This window comes from Alosa pseudoharengus, unplaced genomic scaffold (genome assembly GCF_046254945.1).
Source record: "Alosa pseudoharengus isolate Yale_2024_CS ecotype anadromous, Long Island Sound unplaced genomic scaffold, YU_APseudo_1.1 YU_APseudo_1.1_scf_23, whole genome shotgun sequence".
Taxonomy (NCBI): domain Eukaryota; kingdom Metazoa; phylum Chordata; class Actinopteri; order Clupeiformes; family Clupeidae; genus Alosa; species Alosa pseudoharengus.
The window spans coordinates 3,550,890-3,565,889 of NW_027468685.1; the positions used below are offsets into that span (position 1 = coordinate 3,550,890).

The 15,000-nt window shown below is 47.2% G+C and overlaps 2 protein-coding genes across 6 annotated transcripts in view; both read right to left on the bottom strand.

The window, feature by feature from the left end:
• The window catches only part of pdia8 (protein disulfide isomerase family A, member 8), a 6,537-nt gene extending 5,401 nt beyond the window's left edge, over positions 1-1,136 (bottom strand). The window contains exons 1-3 of the mRNA XM_076301466.1: positions 976-1,136; positions 305-383; positions 1-114 (exon numbers count right to left, since the gene is read on the bottom strand). The exon at positions 1-114 is cut by the window's left edge and continues 4 nt beyond it. Of these exons, the coding sequence (XP_076157581.1) occupies positions 1-114; positions 305-383; positions 976-1,136 (354 nt within the window). The remainder of the gene's footprint in view (positions 115-304; positions 384-975) is intronic.
• Positions 1,137-1,719: 583 nt separating this feature from the next.
• Positions 1,720-15,000, bottom strand: part of gon4la (gon-4 like a) — a 24,554-nt gene continuing 11,273 nt past the window's right edge. For 4 of the 5 annotated variants that reach the window (XM_076301125.1, XM_076301126.1, XM_076301124.1 and 1 more), the window contains exons 18-29: positions 13,610-13,787; positions 10,328-10,475; positions 10,068-10,184; positions 8,168-9,778; positions 6,633-6,735; positions 6,165-6,364; positions 5,705-5,902; positions 5,161-5,298; positions 4,342-4,596; positions 3,656-3,798; positions 2,621-2,723; positions 1,720-2,336 (exon numbers count right to left, since the gene is read on the bottom strand). In XM_076301125.1, coding sequence (XP_076157240.1) covers positions 2,220-2,336; positions 2,621-2,723; positions 3,656-3,798; positions 4,342-4,596; positions 5,161-5,298; positions 5,705-5,902; positions 6,165-6,364; positions 6,633-6,735; positions 8,168-9,778; positions 10,068-10,184; positions 10,328-10,475; positions 13,610-13,787 — 3,311 coding nt within the window. In that variant the 3' untranslated portion in view covers positions 1,720-2,219. The remainder of the gene's footprint in view (positions 2,337-2,620; positions 2,724-3,655; positions 3,799-4,341; positions 4,597-5,160; positions 5,299-5,704; positions 5,903-6,164; positions 6,365-6,632; positions 6,736-8,167; positions 9,779-10,067; positions 10,185-10,327; positions 10,476-13,609; positions 13,788-15,000) is intronic. The other variant, XM_076301128.1, reaches the window with a different exon arrangement.

Sequence of the window (15,000 nt, forward strand, 5' to 3'; positions counted from 1 at the left end):
AGTACGAGGCCCATCATAGGCTGAAGATTCCTCTCCACTGCGGAAGATTTTGAGCGTGGGGTACCCTGTGACCCCAAAACGACTGCATGTGTCAGTGTTAGAGGTACAGTCCACCTGGAGGAACATAGACAGAGGAGGGGAGGAGAGGTAAGAAGAGGAGGGGAGAGGAGAGGTAAACAGAGAAAGAGTAGAGAGGTGTAAGAAGATGATCAGCAATAACTGTGAAGTGCCCAGAGACATAACTGAGAAAATTGGCATGGCAACACTTGGACGTATAAGTCAGTTAAACCAGAGAGCACAATACCTTAGCCAGAGCAACTATTCCTTTTAGACGAGAGGCGGCCAACTCAAAGTCTGGGGCAAGTTTCTTGCAATGACCACACCTGTGGAGGACCAGAGACCACAGTTATAACTACATTAGACAAGAGACGCCGTGGGTGGGGGGAAAAAACTGACAATACAGTTTAAAGAGACTTAAAGAGAAGAGAAAGAGAAGTCACTCAGCCAGAACTTAGACTCAAGGAATAAACTATAATGGCTTAATTTACTCGAGAATAATTTCCAAATCATATTAGGCAAGTTGACATTCTATACAAGAATAATTAGCGAGCAATTTGGGCAGTTTACCTGTCAAGTACCACGCTCATTAGTTGAGCTTAACTGCCGTTAACATTAGACTTTCCATGTAATGTAATTTGTCATCTTAGCGAATTACATCACAACGTAATGCCTGAAAACACAGTAGTGTCAGGAGGCATGCTGTGCCTTAGCAATTGCCTGCAAGCTAGCTTGTCATTTCAGCGAGTCTGGTCCGTTACTTAGACAATTAGAAGCTAACTAACATTAGCGAGAGCTAACGTTGGCCAGCACGGACTTTGACTGCCTAGATTTCTTCCCATGCATTCCCATAGACAGGAGGAAGGATGTATATTTATTTGGAGGACACCTAATTTCAACATTAGTTATTTTCCTCACCATGGCGCATAGAACTTCACTAGCATGGTCTCCTGCTCCGCCGCCAGGTAATCGAAGTCCGCGTCTCCGAGCTCCAAGACCGCACTGCGTGCGGCGACATGGACTGCAGCAAAGACAATGAATGACACAAAAGCGGGAGGGTACAAAAGTATTGCTTTCATATTGCTCAAGGGTTAATAACGCAACAAAGGCGAGCGAATGCGGAGTCGAGTCTCACACGCTTACTCCCGCTGGTACAAAATATAGTCTGGAAAATGAGAGGTGGGAGCAAGGGGTGAATTCGCCGGTAATCAGTGTTTTGATTGGTTAAGACAAACACTGTTGCTGAGATGTAAGCTTAACACTGGGCGGAGTCTTTGTCAGTCAAACGCAGCAGTGCGACCACCGTTAGGACGGCATTTACAGGTTTTCAAGAAGACCATTAGGACTATTATGTAATAAATCAACACCGGAGGGTTGCAAGTCAACAGTTTTGGTGTTACATGCTATACAATAGTTGTTTGGAGTGTAATATTTTAATATTAGCAGTCTTCGTGGCCTCGATTTTAAACTTAACTGGGGGTCTCATTGCTCGCATATCTGCCTAAAAAGCCTTGATTTAATCCATTGTAGTCCAGCAGTACGCCAAATAAGTAAACACAGATCTTCATTAGGCGTAATTATACTGGTGACTTTTGATTAAAGCTGTTTAGAAACAATCACAGCTCATTACAATAAAGAAAAAACAATACTTACTAAAAAATCTTCAAAATGCTGTGCAACATTTTTAATCAGGCAAGTCAACAACATTTCTCTGACAATACAAACAATGCTCATACTTTTTAAAATCATACTGTACACTGTACAATATATTTAATAACACACGTACATTTATGTACGGCCGGCTGACTGCCTCAGCATGACTATAACATCATGTGAAAATGCTGCTTCGTCTGCAACCAACATTAACCAGGAGAGGAGATGAGGCACCTTAGACATTAAGACAGCATAAATAAATAAATATGTAAATAAATAACCACTTCAGATTTCTGTTCTGTGCCCCTCATCGAAAGCAGCGCTCATATCGATCTCAGAGATCTGGCTCTGATTGGCCAGCCACACAGGGAGAGACGTCAGATGATTGGTCAGAATCAGAGAGGTCCACAGACCACGGACGGGTTCCAGCCTCTTCATCTGGACCCAGAGCTGGACCACTAGCTTGGTGCCCGTCAGGTACGACAGCTGCAGTGCTAAGTTGGTTCTGTTTAGTCCGGTTCGTCTTTTGAGCTGGAGGAGGTGTCAGTGTCGCTGTCACTCTCACTTGAGCACTGTTTGGACGATGTGTGGAACAATCTCATCAGGTCATGGAACCGTGAACACACCTGAAAATATGTTTAAAAAACAAATTATACGTCAGTAAGGTCTGTTCAAACCAAAGATTCTAGAACAGAGTTCCGCTCTAGAATCTTTGGTTCAAACTATTTATTACTAACAGATTGGACGAGAGACATTCCATGAGTGGAACTATCCCAGGACATCCCCGCTCTGATTCTCTCCTGCTAGTAAAATAAAGCTGGAGTCTGACTTCCGTACTATGAGCCGTAAAACAAATAGTCAGAGTTCACAGTGCAATATGAACTAATTCTCAATCCAGGTGTTAAATTACCTCGTTGGCTGTCTTGTTGCCCAACTGGGCGGAGACAGCACTAAACGTCTTCTGATTGGCCCCTTTCTGCTGACAGGCAGTCAGGATGGCGCGGTCCGCCTCCCTGTCCCACAGGAAAGCAAAACGCAAAAGTCACATGACCTATGTGCAGTTGGACTCAACCTGACAGCATTTAGACTTTTACAGTAAATTACAATATGGACTGACCCTAATATTTCCCCATACTTGCTAGTTAGCTGGCTAATATGCCAAGCTAAGCCGCACCAGGAATGATTTGGTGCACCTTAAAGGTGCTCTAAGCGATGTTGGGTAATGTCACTTCTGTTGACATTTCATCGAAACAGAGAGCTAGCTCGCTACTCTGTCCCCTTCCCTCCTGTGTAATTGAAACTCTCCTAAACGTGAATCCCATCGTGATTGGCTGGAACAGTTTATGTTTTTATGGTACAGAGTGGACCAAGTTGTTTTTGAAGCCTGGGCTGTCCACAGAGACCGCATTTTTTTACAGTGTATTCAGGGAACAGGCAGCTAGCGGATGGTGAGGTGATGTTTGCTGTATGTCATAGAAAATGTTTTAGCTTAGAAACCACGTAACATCACTTAGAGCACCTTTAAATGGAGTGAGTGATGACAGATTGACCTGATGTGTCGTATCAGAGCTCCTATTGGCCCAAAGCTAATGTGGGTGAGTAGTGGAAACAACATGCTTGTTGTATTGCTCCAAATGGTCCAAATCTCCAGATATGCATTAAATAGCACGTTATTCTGTGGACCAGAGGTCCGGAGACTGGACCCACTTCTAGAACCACTAGTTTGGGGTGATCAGAAAGGTACTGATTTACTGTTTGTTTTTGTGTTGTCTTGCTCTGTTTGTGTTGACTTTGTAAAGTGACCTTGAGTCTGAGAAAGGCGCTACATAAATAAAACTTATAATTATTATAATTATTATTATTATTATTATTATTATTATTACTACTGTGTTGTATATGCGCTGCACAGTGGAGGCCGGTTGTAGCGTCTCAAGAGGGCACTCACCGTGTCCAGAGGACCACCCTCTCCCCGCTGGGCATGAGGGAAATGTTCTTGGCGCACACGATCTCTGGGTCGGAAGCTGCGTTCTCCGCGTCCTGAAGCAGGCTCTGATGGGCTGGGAGCCTTTCTCTGGTGTTGCCTGTGTCCTGTGGCAAGTTTAATGGTTAAGGGCTGTTCACACGAGGAACGATAACTAGGAAGATAACTGTAACTAAAACGTTATGAGTGTCCACTCTGGCCAACAATAAGTCTCTTCCTCATGCTGATCAATGTGATGTCTAAAATTTGATGGATTATGATTGGCTGTCAGCTTTTTATTGTTCTCAAAATCGCTCTGAAAATGATCCCCAACGATATTGTTCTTTCTGTTGTCATTCATGTTTATTTAGATCAATACTTTTTTTTTTGCTGTTATCGTTATAGTTATCACTCTTGGTGTGAATGGCCATTTAGAACTGGCCCCATTCCCCTCCAGTCTGACACACACCAATCAGCTCTCTCACACACCAATCATCTCTCTCACACACCAATCAGCTCTCTCACACTCTACATCAGCTCTCTCACACACCAATCAGCTCTCTCACACACTCTACATCAGCTCTCTCATACACCAATCAGCTCTCTCATACACCAATCAGCTCTCTCACACCAATCAGCTCTCTCACACCAATCAGCTCTCTCACACTCACCAGCGTGTCTGGGAACACTAGGCGCTTCCTCCTTCCCAAACTGTGGGGCCGGCTATTACGATGGTCCTCTTCTTGTGCGTGGATGAGAGCTGTGATTGGCTGATTGTCCTGGTGTTCAGCCTCAGTGTTCGGGCGCTTCTTTTCCTCCAACTGAGGAGACTCTGAGGCCTGTGGGTAGAGCTGGTGGAAAAATACCCAGAATTCCTCCAACAAGTGGCTGTGGCTTCCCAACAGAGTGGATATTTGAGCTTTGACCTAAAAGACAGAGGCAGCCAATGATAAGAAAACGATTCAATAAACACATGAGTGAATCCACTTGAGTAGAAATAAGTTACAGTATAGTTATAATAGTTCAGTTAACTGGTATTAGCCAGAAATACTTATGCTAACAGCCCTGTCTCTCTGCCTCTATTTAAATGAGCAGATAAGCTAGCTGATATTAGCTAGATAGCTAGCAGTACTGTTTCTCTACTTCTGTTTGAGTAGAGACAGGTTAGCTGATAGTTAGGTAATCAGTCCTTTTTCTTTACTTCTGAATGAGCAGCGATGGGTTAGCTGATAGCTAGCCAGCAATAGCTAGGCTAGCAATCCTATTTCTTTTCTTCTGAATGAGCAGAGATGAGGTTAGCTGATAGCTAGCCAGCAATAGCTAGGCTAGCAATCCTCTTTCTTTTCTTCTGAATGAGCAGCGATGGGTTAGCTGATAGCTAGCCAGCAACAGCTAGGCTAGCAATCCTATTTCTTTTCTTCTGAATGAGCAGCGATGGGTTAGCTGATAGCTAGCCAACAACAGCTAGGCTAGCAGTTCTGTTTCTTTACCTCTACAATGCCACCGTGGCTAGTGCCTCCTCTCAGAATCTTCACCACCTTGCGATAGAGGGTGGAGCTCTCTCCAAAACTCAACTCCAGCTGCCGGAGGAATCGCCGACTACGCTCGAACGCCTGCTGCTCCACCAACTGCAGGGGAGCAGGGACAGGAAAGAGAGAGAGAGAGAGAGAGAGAGAAAGAGAGAGAGAGAGAAAGAAAGAAAGAAAGAGAGAGAGAGAGAGAAAGAGTCTACATGAGTGTGGTCCCTCACAGGTGTATGTGGGAATTTGTGTGTTGTGTTCGAGTGTTTGTGTGTTCGAGTGTTTGTGTGTTCGAGTGTTTGTGTGTTCGAGTGTTTGTTCTGACTGTGCGTTATATCTGCTGTGTAAGTGGTGCGTCTTGGCTGTTTTGTTTGTGCGCGTACACGTGTGATGTATGTGCTCGTACATGTATGTGCGCGTACACGTGTGATGTATGTGCTCGTACACGTGTGATGTATGTGCTCGTACACGTGTGATGTATGTGCTCGTACACGTGTGATGTATGTGCGCGTACCAGACCACACTGGTGGGCCTGCTCTGGCTGCAGGAAGGCGGCGAAGTCCTGCAGCAGCTCGGGCCAGTGCTGGAGCAGCGGTCGCAGTCGCTGGTACAGCTCCACGGGTGTTCGGCCCTCGGGCTCCCGCTCAAACACGTTCAGCACCCCCAGGAACTCCTCCACCTTCCCAGGAACCACCTGGAGAGCCTCGCGCACCTGTGGAAGGGAAGCCAGAGGTCATGAAGCCAGAGGTCATGCAGAGGTCATGTGCAGCCAGAGCAAATTCAAATTTTAAAAAAATATTTTTTTTTTTCCTGAGGGAAACTTAATTAATGGCCTGGCTAATGTAATACACAACATACTTCCACACACTTCCACACACATCCATACACACACACTTTCACATCACACTCATCCCATTAAACAGTGCTCAGGTTAAGGGCTACATGGATGTGTGGCAGGTAAGCACCACACTTACCTTCTCCAGGTAGGCCTGTGCAAACGCCACTTCCTTAGTCTCCTTCCGTGGGTCGTCATCGACGCCAGCATCCTTCCGTGGGTCGTCATTGACGCCAGCATCCTCAGACAACGGCACAGGTGCCTCCTCAAAACCAAGCTCCCGCGCAGCAGTCCACTTGTCACCAGAGGAGGGCGCTCTCTCCCCATCTGGGTCAAGGACTGGAGAGAGGGGACATATGGTTGGCACAGTGCCTTCTAACATCTGTGCCTGGTTTTGTGACAATGTTCATAAACGTAAACAATGACTCATAACATTTTTAAGTAGGAGTTAACTAAAAATAGAGACAGTACAGCGTAGGCTGTCGACGCTCTCATCTCCCCACATAGCATAAGCAGAGGCTGCCAAAGTTCTCCATTTCCCACTGTGTGTGTGTGTGTGTGTGTGTGTGTGTGTGTGTGTGTGTGTTGCAGCTGCTTTGAAATGTACCTGATGTAGAGCTAGTTTTCTTCAGACTCTTCTCCTCTCCTGATCTCTTCTCTGCATCACACCTTCCCTCCCAGGCAAGCCATGACAGTCTCTCTATGGTCTCCTGGTAACACACACAGACACCTCATTTCAGTACACACATATGCCTGACAAGTACTAACACACACACACACACACACACACATAAACAAACATAACTTGCACCACTATGCCACTTGCATACTTAGGTCAAACAGAACTACCTCAGCCATTTATTGGCCTGACTTTTGCACTATTATATTGACTGTCTACTGTATGCAAAATTGCACAATTTCAACCCAAATTTTGCTGCTCTTATTTCTTCACTTTATATTGTTTACTTCAATGTTATGTTTGTCTGTGGACTTAATTGGTAAAATATGTCTTGTCTCCACCGTGGGATAGTGGGAAACGTAATTTCAATCTCTTTGTATGTCTTGACATGTGAAGAAATTGACAATAAAGCAGACTTTGACTTTGACTTTGACACACCTCATTTCAGACCAGAAGTACTGGCAAACAGCCTTCATTACTGATACAAACACACACTTTACAGTAGTGACACACACACAAACACATATATGTGATGTGGCAGTGCAGTGACAATGTGAATGATGTTGCAGTGCAGTCAGTATGTTAACATGCACGGTTAAGTCGAGCTAGAGTTATCGCTCGGCTAGGTGATTTGATTAGACTACTGTCCTTGTCCGAGTATACACGCACGGGAGGGGAATCGCTTTATTTACCGGAGTAGCTTATGCATGTCTTAATCCCCTACTCTAGATGGCGATCTGCTCCCCACCAACACATTCCACATTAGCTTGCTAACTAGCGAGCTTCGTATCATTAGAGTAACATAGTTAAATAGCTGAACATTTACATATGGACATTCTGAGGGATGTAATTTCGTTGTGGCATAAGGCTTAGGTAGTTAGCTTGCTAACCAAGCTAAAAAGGCTGAAGACATGGCCAACTGTAGTGCTATCTAAAGGGCAGGTATGGTCTGAGTGCGTAGACTAATTTGAGTCCGACTGAGTATATACATGCAGGAGTTATTCAGCCTTCTATCACATTACCTGGGTGTGTTAGTCTGGCTAAAATAACTTTGATTTTGTCCTTTTTCAGTCAGACTAACATGTTTACCTGCATTTAAAAAGGTTGGTTTTGGTCAGACTAACACAATAATAATTTTTTTTTCAAGTGTCATGTAAACATACTGAGTGACTGCATGTGAAAGATGTTGCAGTGTAGTGACTGTGTGAATGATGTTGCAGTACGGTGACTGTGTGAATGATGTTGCAGTGCGGTGACTGTGTGAATGATGTTGCAGTACAGTGACTGTGTGAATGATGTTGCAGTACAGTGACTGTGAATGATGTTGCAGTGCGGTGACTGTGTGAATGATGTTGCAGTACAGTGACTGTGTGAATGATGTTTCAGTGCGGTGACTGTGTGAATGATGTTGCAGTGCGGTGACTGTGTGAATGATGTTGCAGTGCGGGGACTGAAGAACAGACATCAGCTGTAGCTGCATGAGGCCGGGATGAGATGAGGTCCATGGCTTGATGGCTTGATGGGAGTGTCACATGACGTGACGTGACGTCCGGTGGTCTAACCTGCAACTCTGGCACAGACAACACGGACTCTTCAGATGCAGAGGACATCGTTTCTAGAACATTCATCACCTCATCTCTCTCGGCCTCGCCGTGGTCACCTTCCTTCTGTGTCCGCCTGTTTCCAGCGTCCTCTTCTGCCCGTCCCTCAGTGGCCTCAGAGTGGCTGTCCTCCCTGTCAATCTCTGTAACCATGGCATCAGTGCAGCTGCTGAGGCTGGGGGTGGGACTTCCTGAGGATTCAGAGAGCATCAGGAAGGGCCCTTCGTCTCCTTCTCCAGACCCATACCCCTCTTCTTCCTCCCCCTCCTCTTCCTCTCTCTGCCCCTCCTCTTCCTCCCCCTCCTCTTCCTCAGGCACAATAGTTCCCTTCTCCGATGGCCCTCCTCCTCCTCCTGCACCTCCTCCTGCTCCTCCTATAGCCTGTGGCTCCATTCTCACAGTTCCTTGCGCCTCCTCTGTGGGGACGCGCCGGACCTCCCCCTGCACCTCCCTCTGTGATTGGTTGCTCCTCCTGAGCGTTCTGGCCTGGGCTTTGGCAGCGGTTGCCAGGGGCAACGGCGTGGGGTTGGGAAGCAGCAGGCCGGAGGGCACCAGCACCAGCTGAGGCACCTGGGTAACGCTGTGGGCTGATGGGAATGTCGGCAGCTTGTGCAGTCCCATCAGGGTGCTGCAGTGCTGACTGACCACGCTCTTGCCCAATGGGGTGGCTCGGGGAGCCAGGGGAGCCAATCCCAGTGCAGGAGGCATGGCTGGAGGGGTGGGGCAGACTAAAGGTGCCGAGACTGGCAGGTTTAAGATCAACCCACCGAGCCCCAGTGTAGGGGTGATGCTGCCCACCAACGGCCCTCCTTGACCAGTCACACACACCGGCCCTCCTTGACCAGTCACACACACCGGCCCTCCTTGACCAGTCACACACACCGATCCGCCTCGAGCCCTCACACACACCGGCCCTCCTTGACCAGTCACACACACCGATCCACCTTGACCAGTCACACACACCGATCCACCTCGAGCCCTCACACACACCGGCCCGCCCCGAGCCCTCACACACACCGGCCCGCCCCGAGCCCTCACACACACCGATGCTCCTCTCCCTGCCAGCGCCCTGGGGGTTGGGGGGGTCAGGCTTGGAGAGGGAGCTGGCTGAATGGGCTGCAGTTTTCCCTCCTGCCTCCAGGTGGCGGTGAAAAGGCGCTGGCGGCGCTGTGGGCGGCGGGGTTTGGACTGGCAGGTCCTGGGCCTGGGGGGGGAGGGCACCCACTTGAACCCACTCGGCTGCATCACAAGCCTCTCGGGCAGGCTGGCGGGGTAGCGCGTGCCGGGGGGGAAGCTGTACGGCCGTGGGGGTGGCGGGGGCAGGAGGGTTTTGGGGCAGCTGGAGGACGCGGGGGGCTCACTGGACAGGACTTCCCCGTCTGCAGGGCTGCTTCTCGGGGCCGACTCCCCAGATAGCCCCCCCGGGTGGCCAGCGTGGTGCTGCACTGCCTTATAGATGGCCTGCAGGCTTTTCTGTGGAAGGAGAGCAAGCACACAATGATCGTACTGTACAACACAGTGGTTAGCTGCATAACTAGCTATCTTACACTGGCTAGCTGTTATATTGGTGAACTACCTTACAAAAGCTAATGCTAAGTACAGTCGCTAGCTAACCCTGACTATCTACCTTCCATTGACTAATTATGACTGTTTACTCTACATTATTCTGACTAAACACTTACGATAATAATAATGGCCTTAATGGCACTGGATGAGTACAATTCATCTGAAAGATACTACATGGCTATCATCTCTCTCTTACCCAGAGCCACAGTGGCATGGTATTCTCATCTTTCTCCACCGGAGGTCGCCGGTCTGACGGTTCCACTCGGCGGCAGGGCTGTGGCATGCTGGGAACTTTCTTCTGCTGGAAATAAGACTGAGAGGAAATGCATGATGGGAACGTTAGTCTCACACAAGATGTATGATGGGAACCTCACACAGGTAATGCATGATAGGAAGCTGTGCTTTAAGCACTTGGGCCTGTTAGTTGTCATGGCGATGTTGTAGGATGCACTTTACCGTGACGACGTGGTTGGGCAGGCGGTGGCTGACGTCGTAAACATGTTTGTTGATCTCAGTGACGGTCTTTGCAGCAAGCAGGTAGTGGGCGGCCATCTTGAGAGGCCGGGCAGTCCCACTGAAGTGCTTGTGGCCAAGAACGATCAGGCTGTAGAGGGAGACAAGGCAACGCAAGTCTATTTATATAGCAGCGTGTTTCATACGCAGAGACAAGGCAAGTCTATTTATATAGCAGCGCGTTTCATACGCAGAGACAAGGCAAGGCAAGTCTATTTATATAGCATCGTGTTTCATACGCAGAGACAAGGCAAGGCAAGTCTATTTATATAGCATCGTGTTTCATACGCAGAGACAAGGCAAGGCAAGTCTATTTATATAGCAGCGCGTTTCATACGCAGAGACAAGGCAAGTCTATTTATATAGCATCGTGTTTCATACGCAGAGACAAGGCAAGTCTATTTATATAGCATCGTGTTTCATAAGCAGAGACAAGGCAAAGCAAGTCTATTTATATAGCAGCACGTTTCATACGCAGAGACAAGGCAAGTCTATTTATAAAGCAGCACGTTTCATACGCAGAGACAAGGCAAGTCTATTTATATAGCATCGTGTTTCATACGCAGAGACAAGGCAAAGCTATTTATATAGCAGCACGTTTCATACGCAGAGACAAGGCAAGTCTATTTATAAAGCAGCACGTTTCATACGCAGAGACAAGGCAAAGCAAGTCTATTTATATAGCATCGTGTTTCATGCGCAGAGACAAGGCAAAGCAAGTCTATTTATATAGCATTGTGTTTCATACGCAGAGACAAGGCAAGGCAAGTCTATTTATATAGCATCGTGTTTCATACACAGAGACAAGGCAAGGCAAGGCAAGTCTATTTATATAGCAGTGTGTTTCATACGCAGAGACAAGGCAAGGCAAGTCTATTTATATAGCAGCACGTTTCATACGCAGAGACCTGGCAAGTCTATTTATAAAGCAGCGCGTTTCATACGCAGAGACAAGGCAAAGCAAGTCTATTTATATAGCACTGCGTTTCATATGTAGAGACAAGGCAAGGCAAGTCTATTTATATAGCAGCCCGTTTCATACGCAGAACCATGGCAAGTCTATTTATATAGCAGAGCGTTTCATACGCAGAGACAAGGCAAGGCAAGTCTATGTATATAGCAGTGCATTTCATATGCAGAGACTAGGCAACAAAAGTCTATTTATATAGCAGCGCGTTTCATATGCAGAGACAATTCAATGTGCTTTACGCTAGCACGCTAGTTCCAAACTGCACCGATTCTAATCCGCGGAGTAGGAGCTAAAATAGTTATAGGAACGGCAGTCATAGGAACCACAAAAAGCCCCTCCAATGCAAATACCCCTACTGTTTTGGTCCCTACCTGAAATGTAAAAATAGAACCCCGACTGTAAAGTACCCGAATTCTCCTTTAATGTTTGTGCATGTTAGCGCATGTGTGTGGGTATTTAATGTTTGTGCATGTTAGCGCATGTGTGGGTATGTTCGTGCATGTTAGCGCATGTGTGGGTATGTTAGCGCATGTGTGTGGGTATTTAATGTTCATGCATGTTAGCACATGTGTGGATATGTTTGTGCATGTTAGCGCATGTGTGTGGGTATGTTCGTGCATGTTAGCGCATGTGCGTGGGTATTTAATGTTTGTGCATGTTAGCGCATGTGTGTGGGTATGTTCGTGCATGTTAGCGCATGTGCGTGGGTATTTAATGTTTGTACATGTTAGCGCATGTGTGGGTATGTTAGCGCATGTGTGTGGGTATTTAATGTTTGTACATGTTAGCGCATGTGTGTGGGTATGTTCGTGCATGTTAGCGCATGTGTGGGTATTTAATGTTCATGCATGTTGGCACATGTGTGGCTATGTTTGTGCATGTTAGCGCATGTGTGTGGGTATGTTCGTGCATGTTAGCGCATGTGCGTGGGTATTTAATGTTTGTGCATGTTAGCGCATGTGTGTGGGTATGTTCGTGCATGTTAGCGCATGTGCGTGGGTATTTAATGTTTGTGCATGTTAGCGCATGTGTGGGTATGTTTGTGGATGTTAGCCCATGTGTGTGGGTATTTAATGTTCGTGCATGTTAGCGCATGTGTGGGTATGTTAGCGCATGTGTGTGGGTATTTAACGTTCGTGCATGTTAGCGCATGTGTGTGGGTATTTAATGTTCGTGCATGTTAGCGCATGTCTGGGTATGTTAGCGCATGTGTGTAGGTATTTAATGTTTGTGCATGTTAGCGCATGTCTGGGTATGTTAGCGCAAGTGTGTGGGTATTTAATATTCAAGCATGTTAGCGCATGTGTGTGGGTATTTAATGTGTATGTGTCCTCATGAGTGAGTATGTAGCTAGCTTGTGTGTGTGTGTGTGTGTGTGTGTGTGTGTGTGTGTGTGTGCTAGGGCTGTCACTTTTATGAAAAAATCCTGTTCGATTTTTGAGACATAAGTGTGAATTGAATCGATTGTAAAATCGATTTTTTATGTCTAAAAACGTTTCCATTTTCAACTGCAAATATAGGCCAATCCACAAACAACTAACAGGCATTAGGACGAACGTAAAGAGGGCGCTTGTAGACGCAAGCCAGCAATATTTCTGATGATTTATTGGCGTGAAGTTTCGTGGCTGCAGGCTTCAACGTAGCTGTGTCTGTGTTTACGATTAGAAATATCAAACAAATTTCGCCTACGTAGAACTCGACTGCACAGTTTGCATAGCCTACCGCTTTGTTCTTCTCCATAGTTTGATATACCAAAAATCCGAAGTAGGCCTACTTCCACATCGAACTCAAGTTATTAGGGCCTATCACTCGTCTCTCTCATGTCGCACAGGTTGCGTTGTCCTCCATTTTTTTGGCAAAACACGAGCAGCACAGCAGCTGATTGAAAAAGCTGTTTCCGGTGCGTAAAATTGGTGGGAATTTTCTTTTTAGCTTTCGCAATGCTTACTGCACTTCGGAATTCTTTTATATTCTTATATTCTTGTTTGTGAATTTTGTTACATCTATCCTTTTTATTTGTTTAATTCGTTTAAAATTAATAGTGTACATATTTGGTTAAAATCGATTCTCTATTTTAGTTTTCGAAACTTGTGTTGTTTGGTCCAATCGATTTTGCAATCGATTTTCGAACGTAAAGTGACAGCCCTAGTGTGTGCGTGCATGCAGCTAGCTAGTGTGTGTGAGTGTGTGTGTGTGTGTGTGTGTGTGTGTGTGTGTGTGTGTGTGTCTGTGCGTGCATGCGTGCGCGCGTTTACCAGTCCTCCGCCAGGGTGAAGCTCTTGATCTTGCTGGTGCTGGAGGCGTGGTGGGCAGGGTCAAGGCTGACGTGGGGGAGGAGTTCGGGGTACATAAAGGCGGGGCGAGTGGCCATCAGCCAGGCCAGGTGGGGCGGGAGTATGGGGAATCTCCGCCCACTGGTGGGCTTGTTTGGCACTATCAGACAGAAATAATGAGGCATGAGAACACACACATACAACACAAATATGACATCAGAATGAATCACATACACACACACACACACACACACACAAACACAACAGATTCCTCATAACATCCATATAACATCAGAAACACTCATACACACACCTGGTATGTACCTGAGTGTGTGTAGTGAGTGTGTGTGTACCTGATTGTGTAGAGTGTGTGTGTAGAGTGTGTGTGTACCTGAGTGTGTAGAGTGTGTGTGTGAGTGTGTGTGTACCGGGGTGAGTGAGTGTGTGTGTACCTGGGTGAGTAGAGTGTGTGTGAGTGAGTGGGCGTGTAGAGTGTGTGTGTACTTGGGTGAGTAGAGTGTGTGTGTGTGTGTGTTCCTGGGTGGGTAGAGTGTGTGTGTGTGTGTGTGTGTACCTGGGTGAGTAGAGGGCAGGCTGGCCTAGGTGTGTGTGTGTGTACCTGGGTGAGTAGAGTGGGTGGGTGTGTGTGTGTGTACCTGGGTGAGTAGAGGGCAGGCTGGCCTGGGTGTGTGTGTGTGTGTGTACCTGGGTGAGTAGAGGGCAGGCTGGCCTGGGTGTGAGTGTGTGTGTGTACCTGGGTGAGTAGAGGGCAGGCTGGCCTAAGTGTGTGTGTGTGTGTGTGTGTGTACCTGGGTGAGTAGAGGGCAGGCTGGCCTAGGTGTGTGTGTGTGTGTGTGTACCTGGGTGAGTAGAGGGCAGGCTGGCCTAGGTGTGTGTGTGTGTGTGTGTGTGTGTGTGTGTGTGTGTGTGTGTGTGTGTGTACCTGGGTGAGTAGAGGGCAGGCTGGCCTAGGTGTGTGTGTGTGTGCACCTGGGTGAGTAGAGGGCAGGCTGGCCTGGGTGTGTGTGTGTGTGTGTGTGTGTGTGTGTGTGTGTGTGTGTGTGTGTGTGTACCTGGGTGAGTAGTGTGTGTGTGTGTGTGTGTGTGTGTGTGTGTGTGTGTGTGTACCTGGGTGAGTAGAGTGTGTGTGTGTGTGTGTGTACCTGGCTGAGTAGAGTGTGTGTGTGTGTGTGTACCTGGCTGAGTAGAGTGAGTGTGTGTGTGTGTGTGTGTGTGTGTGTGTACCTGGGCTGGCCTGGGTGTGTGTGTGTGTACCTGGGTGAGTAGAGTGTGTGTGTGTGTGTACCTGGGTGAGTAGGGTGTGTGTGTTTGTGTGTGTGTACCTGGGTGAGTAGAGTGTGTGTGTGTGTGTG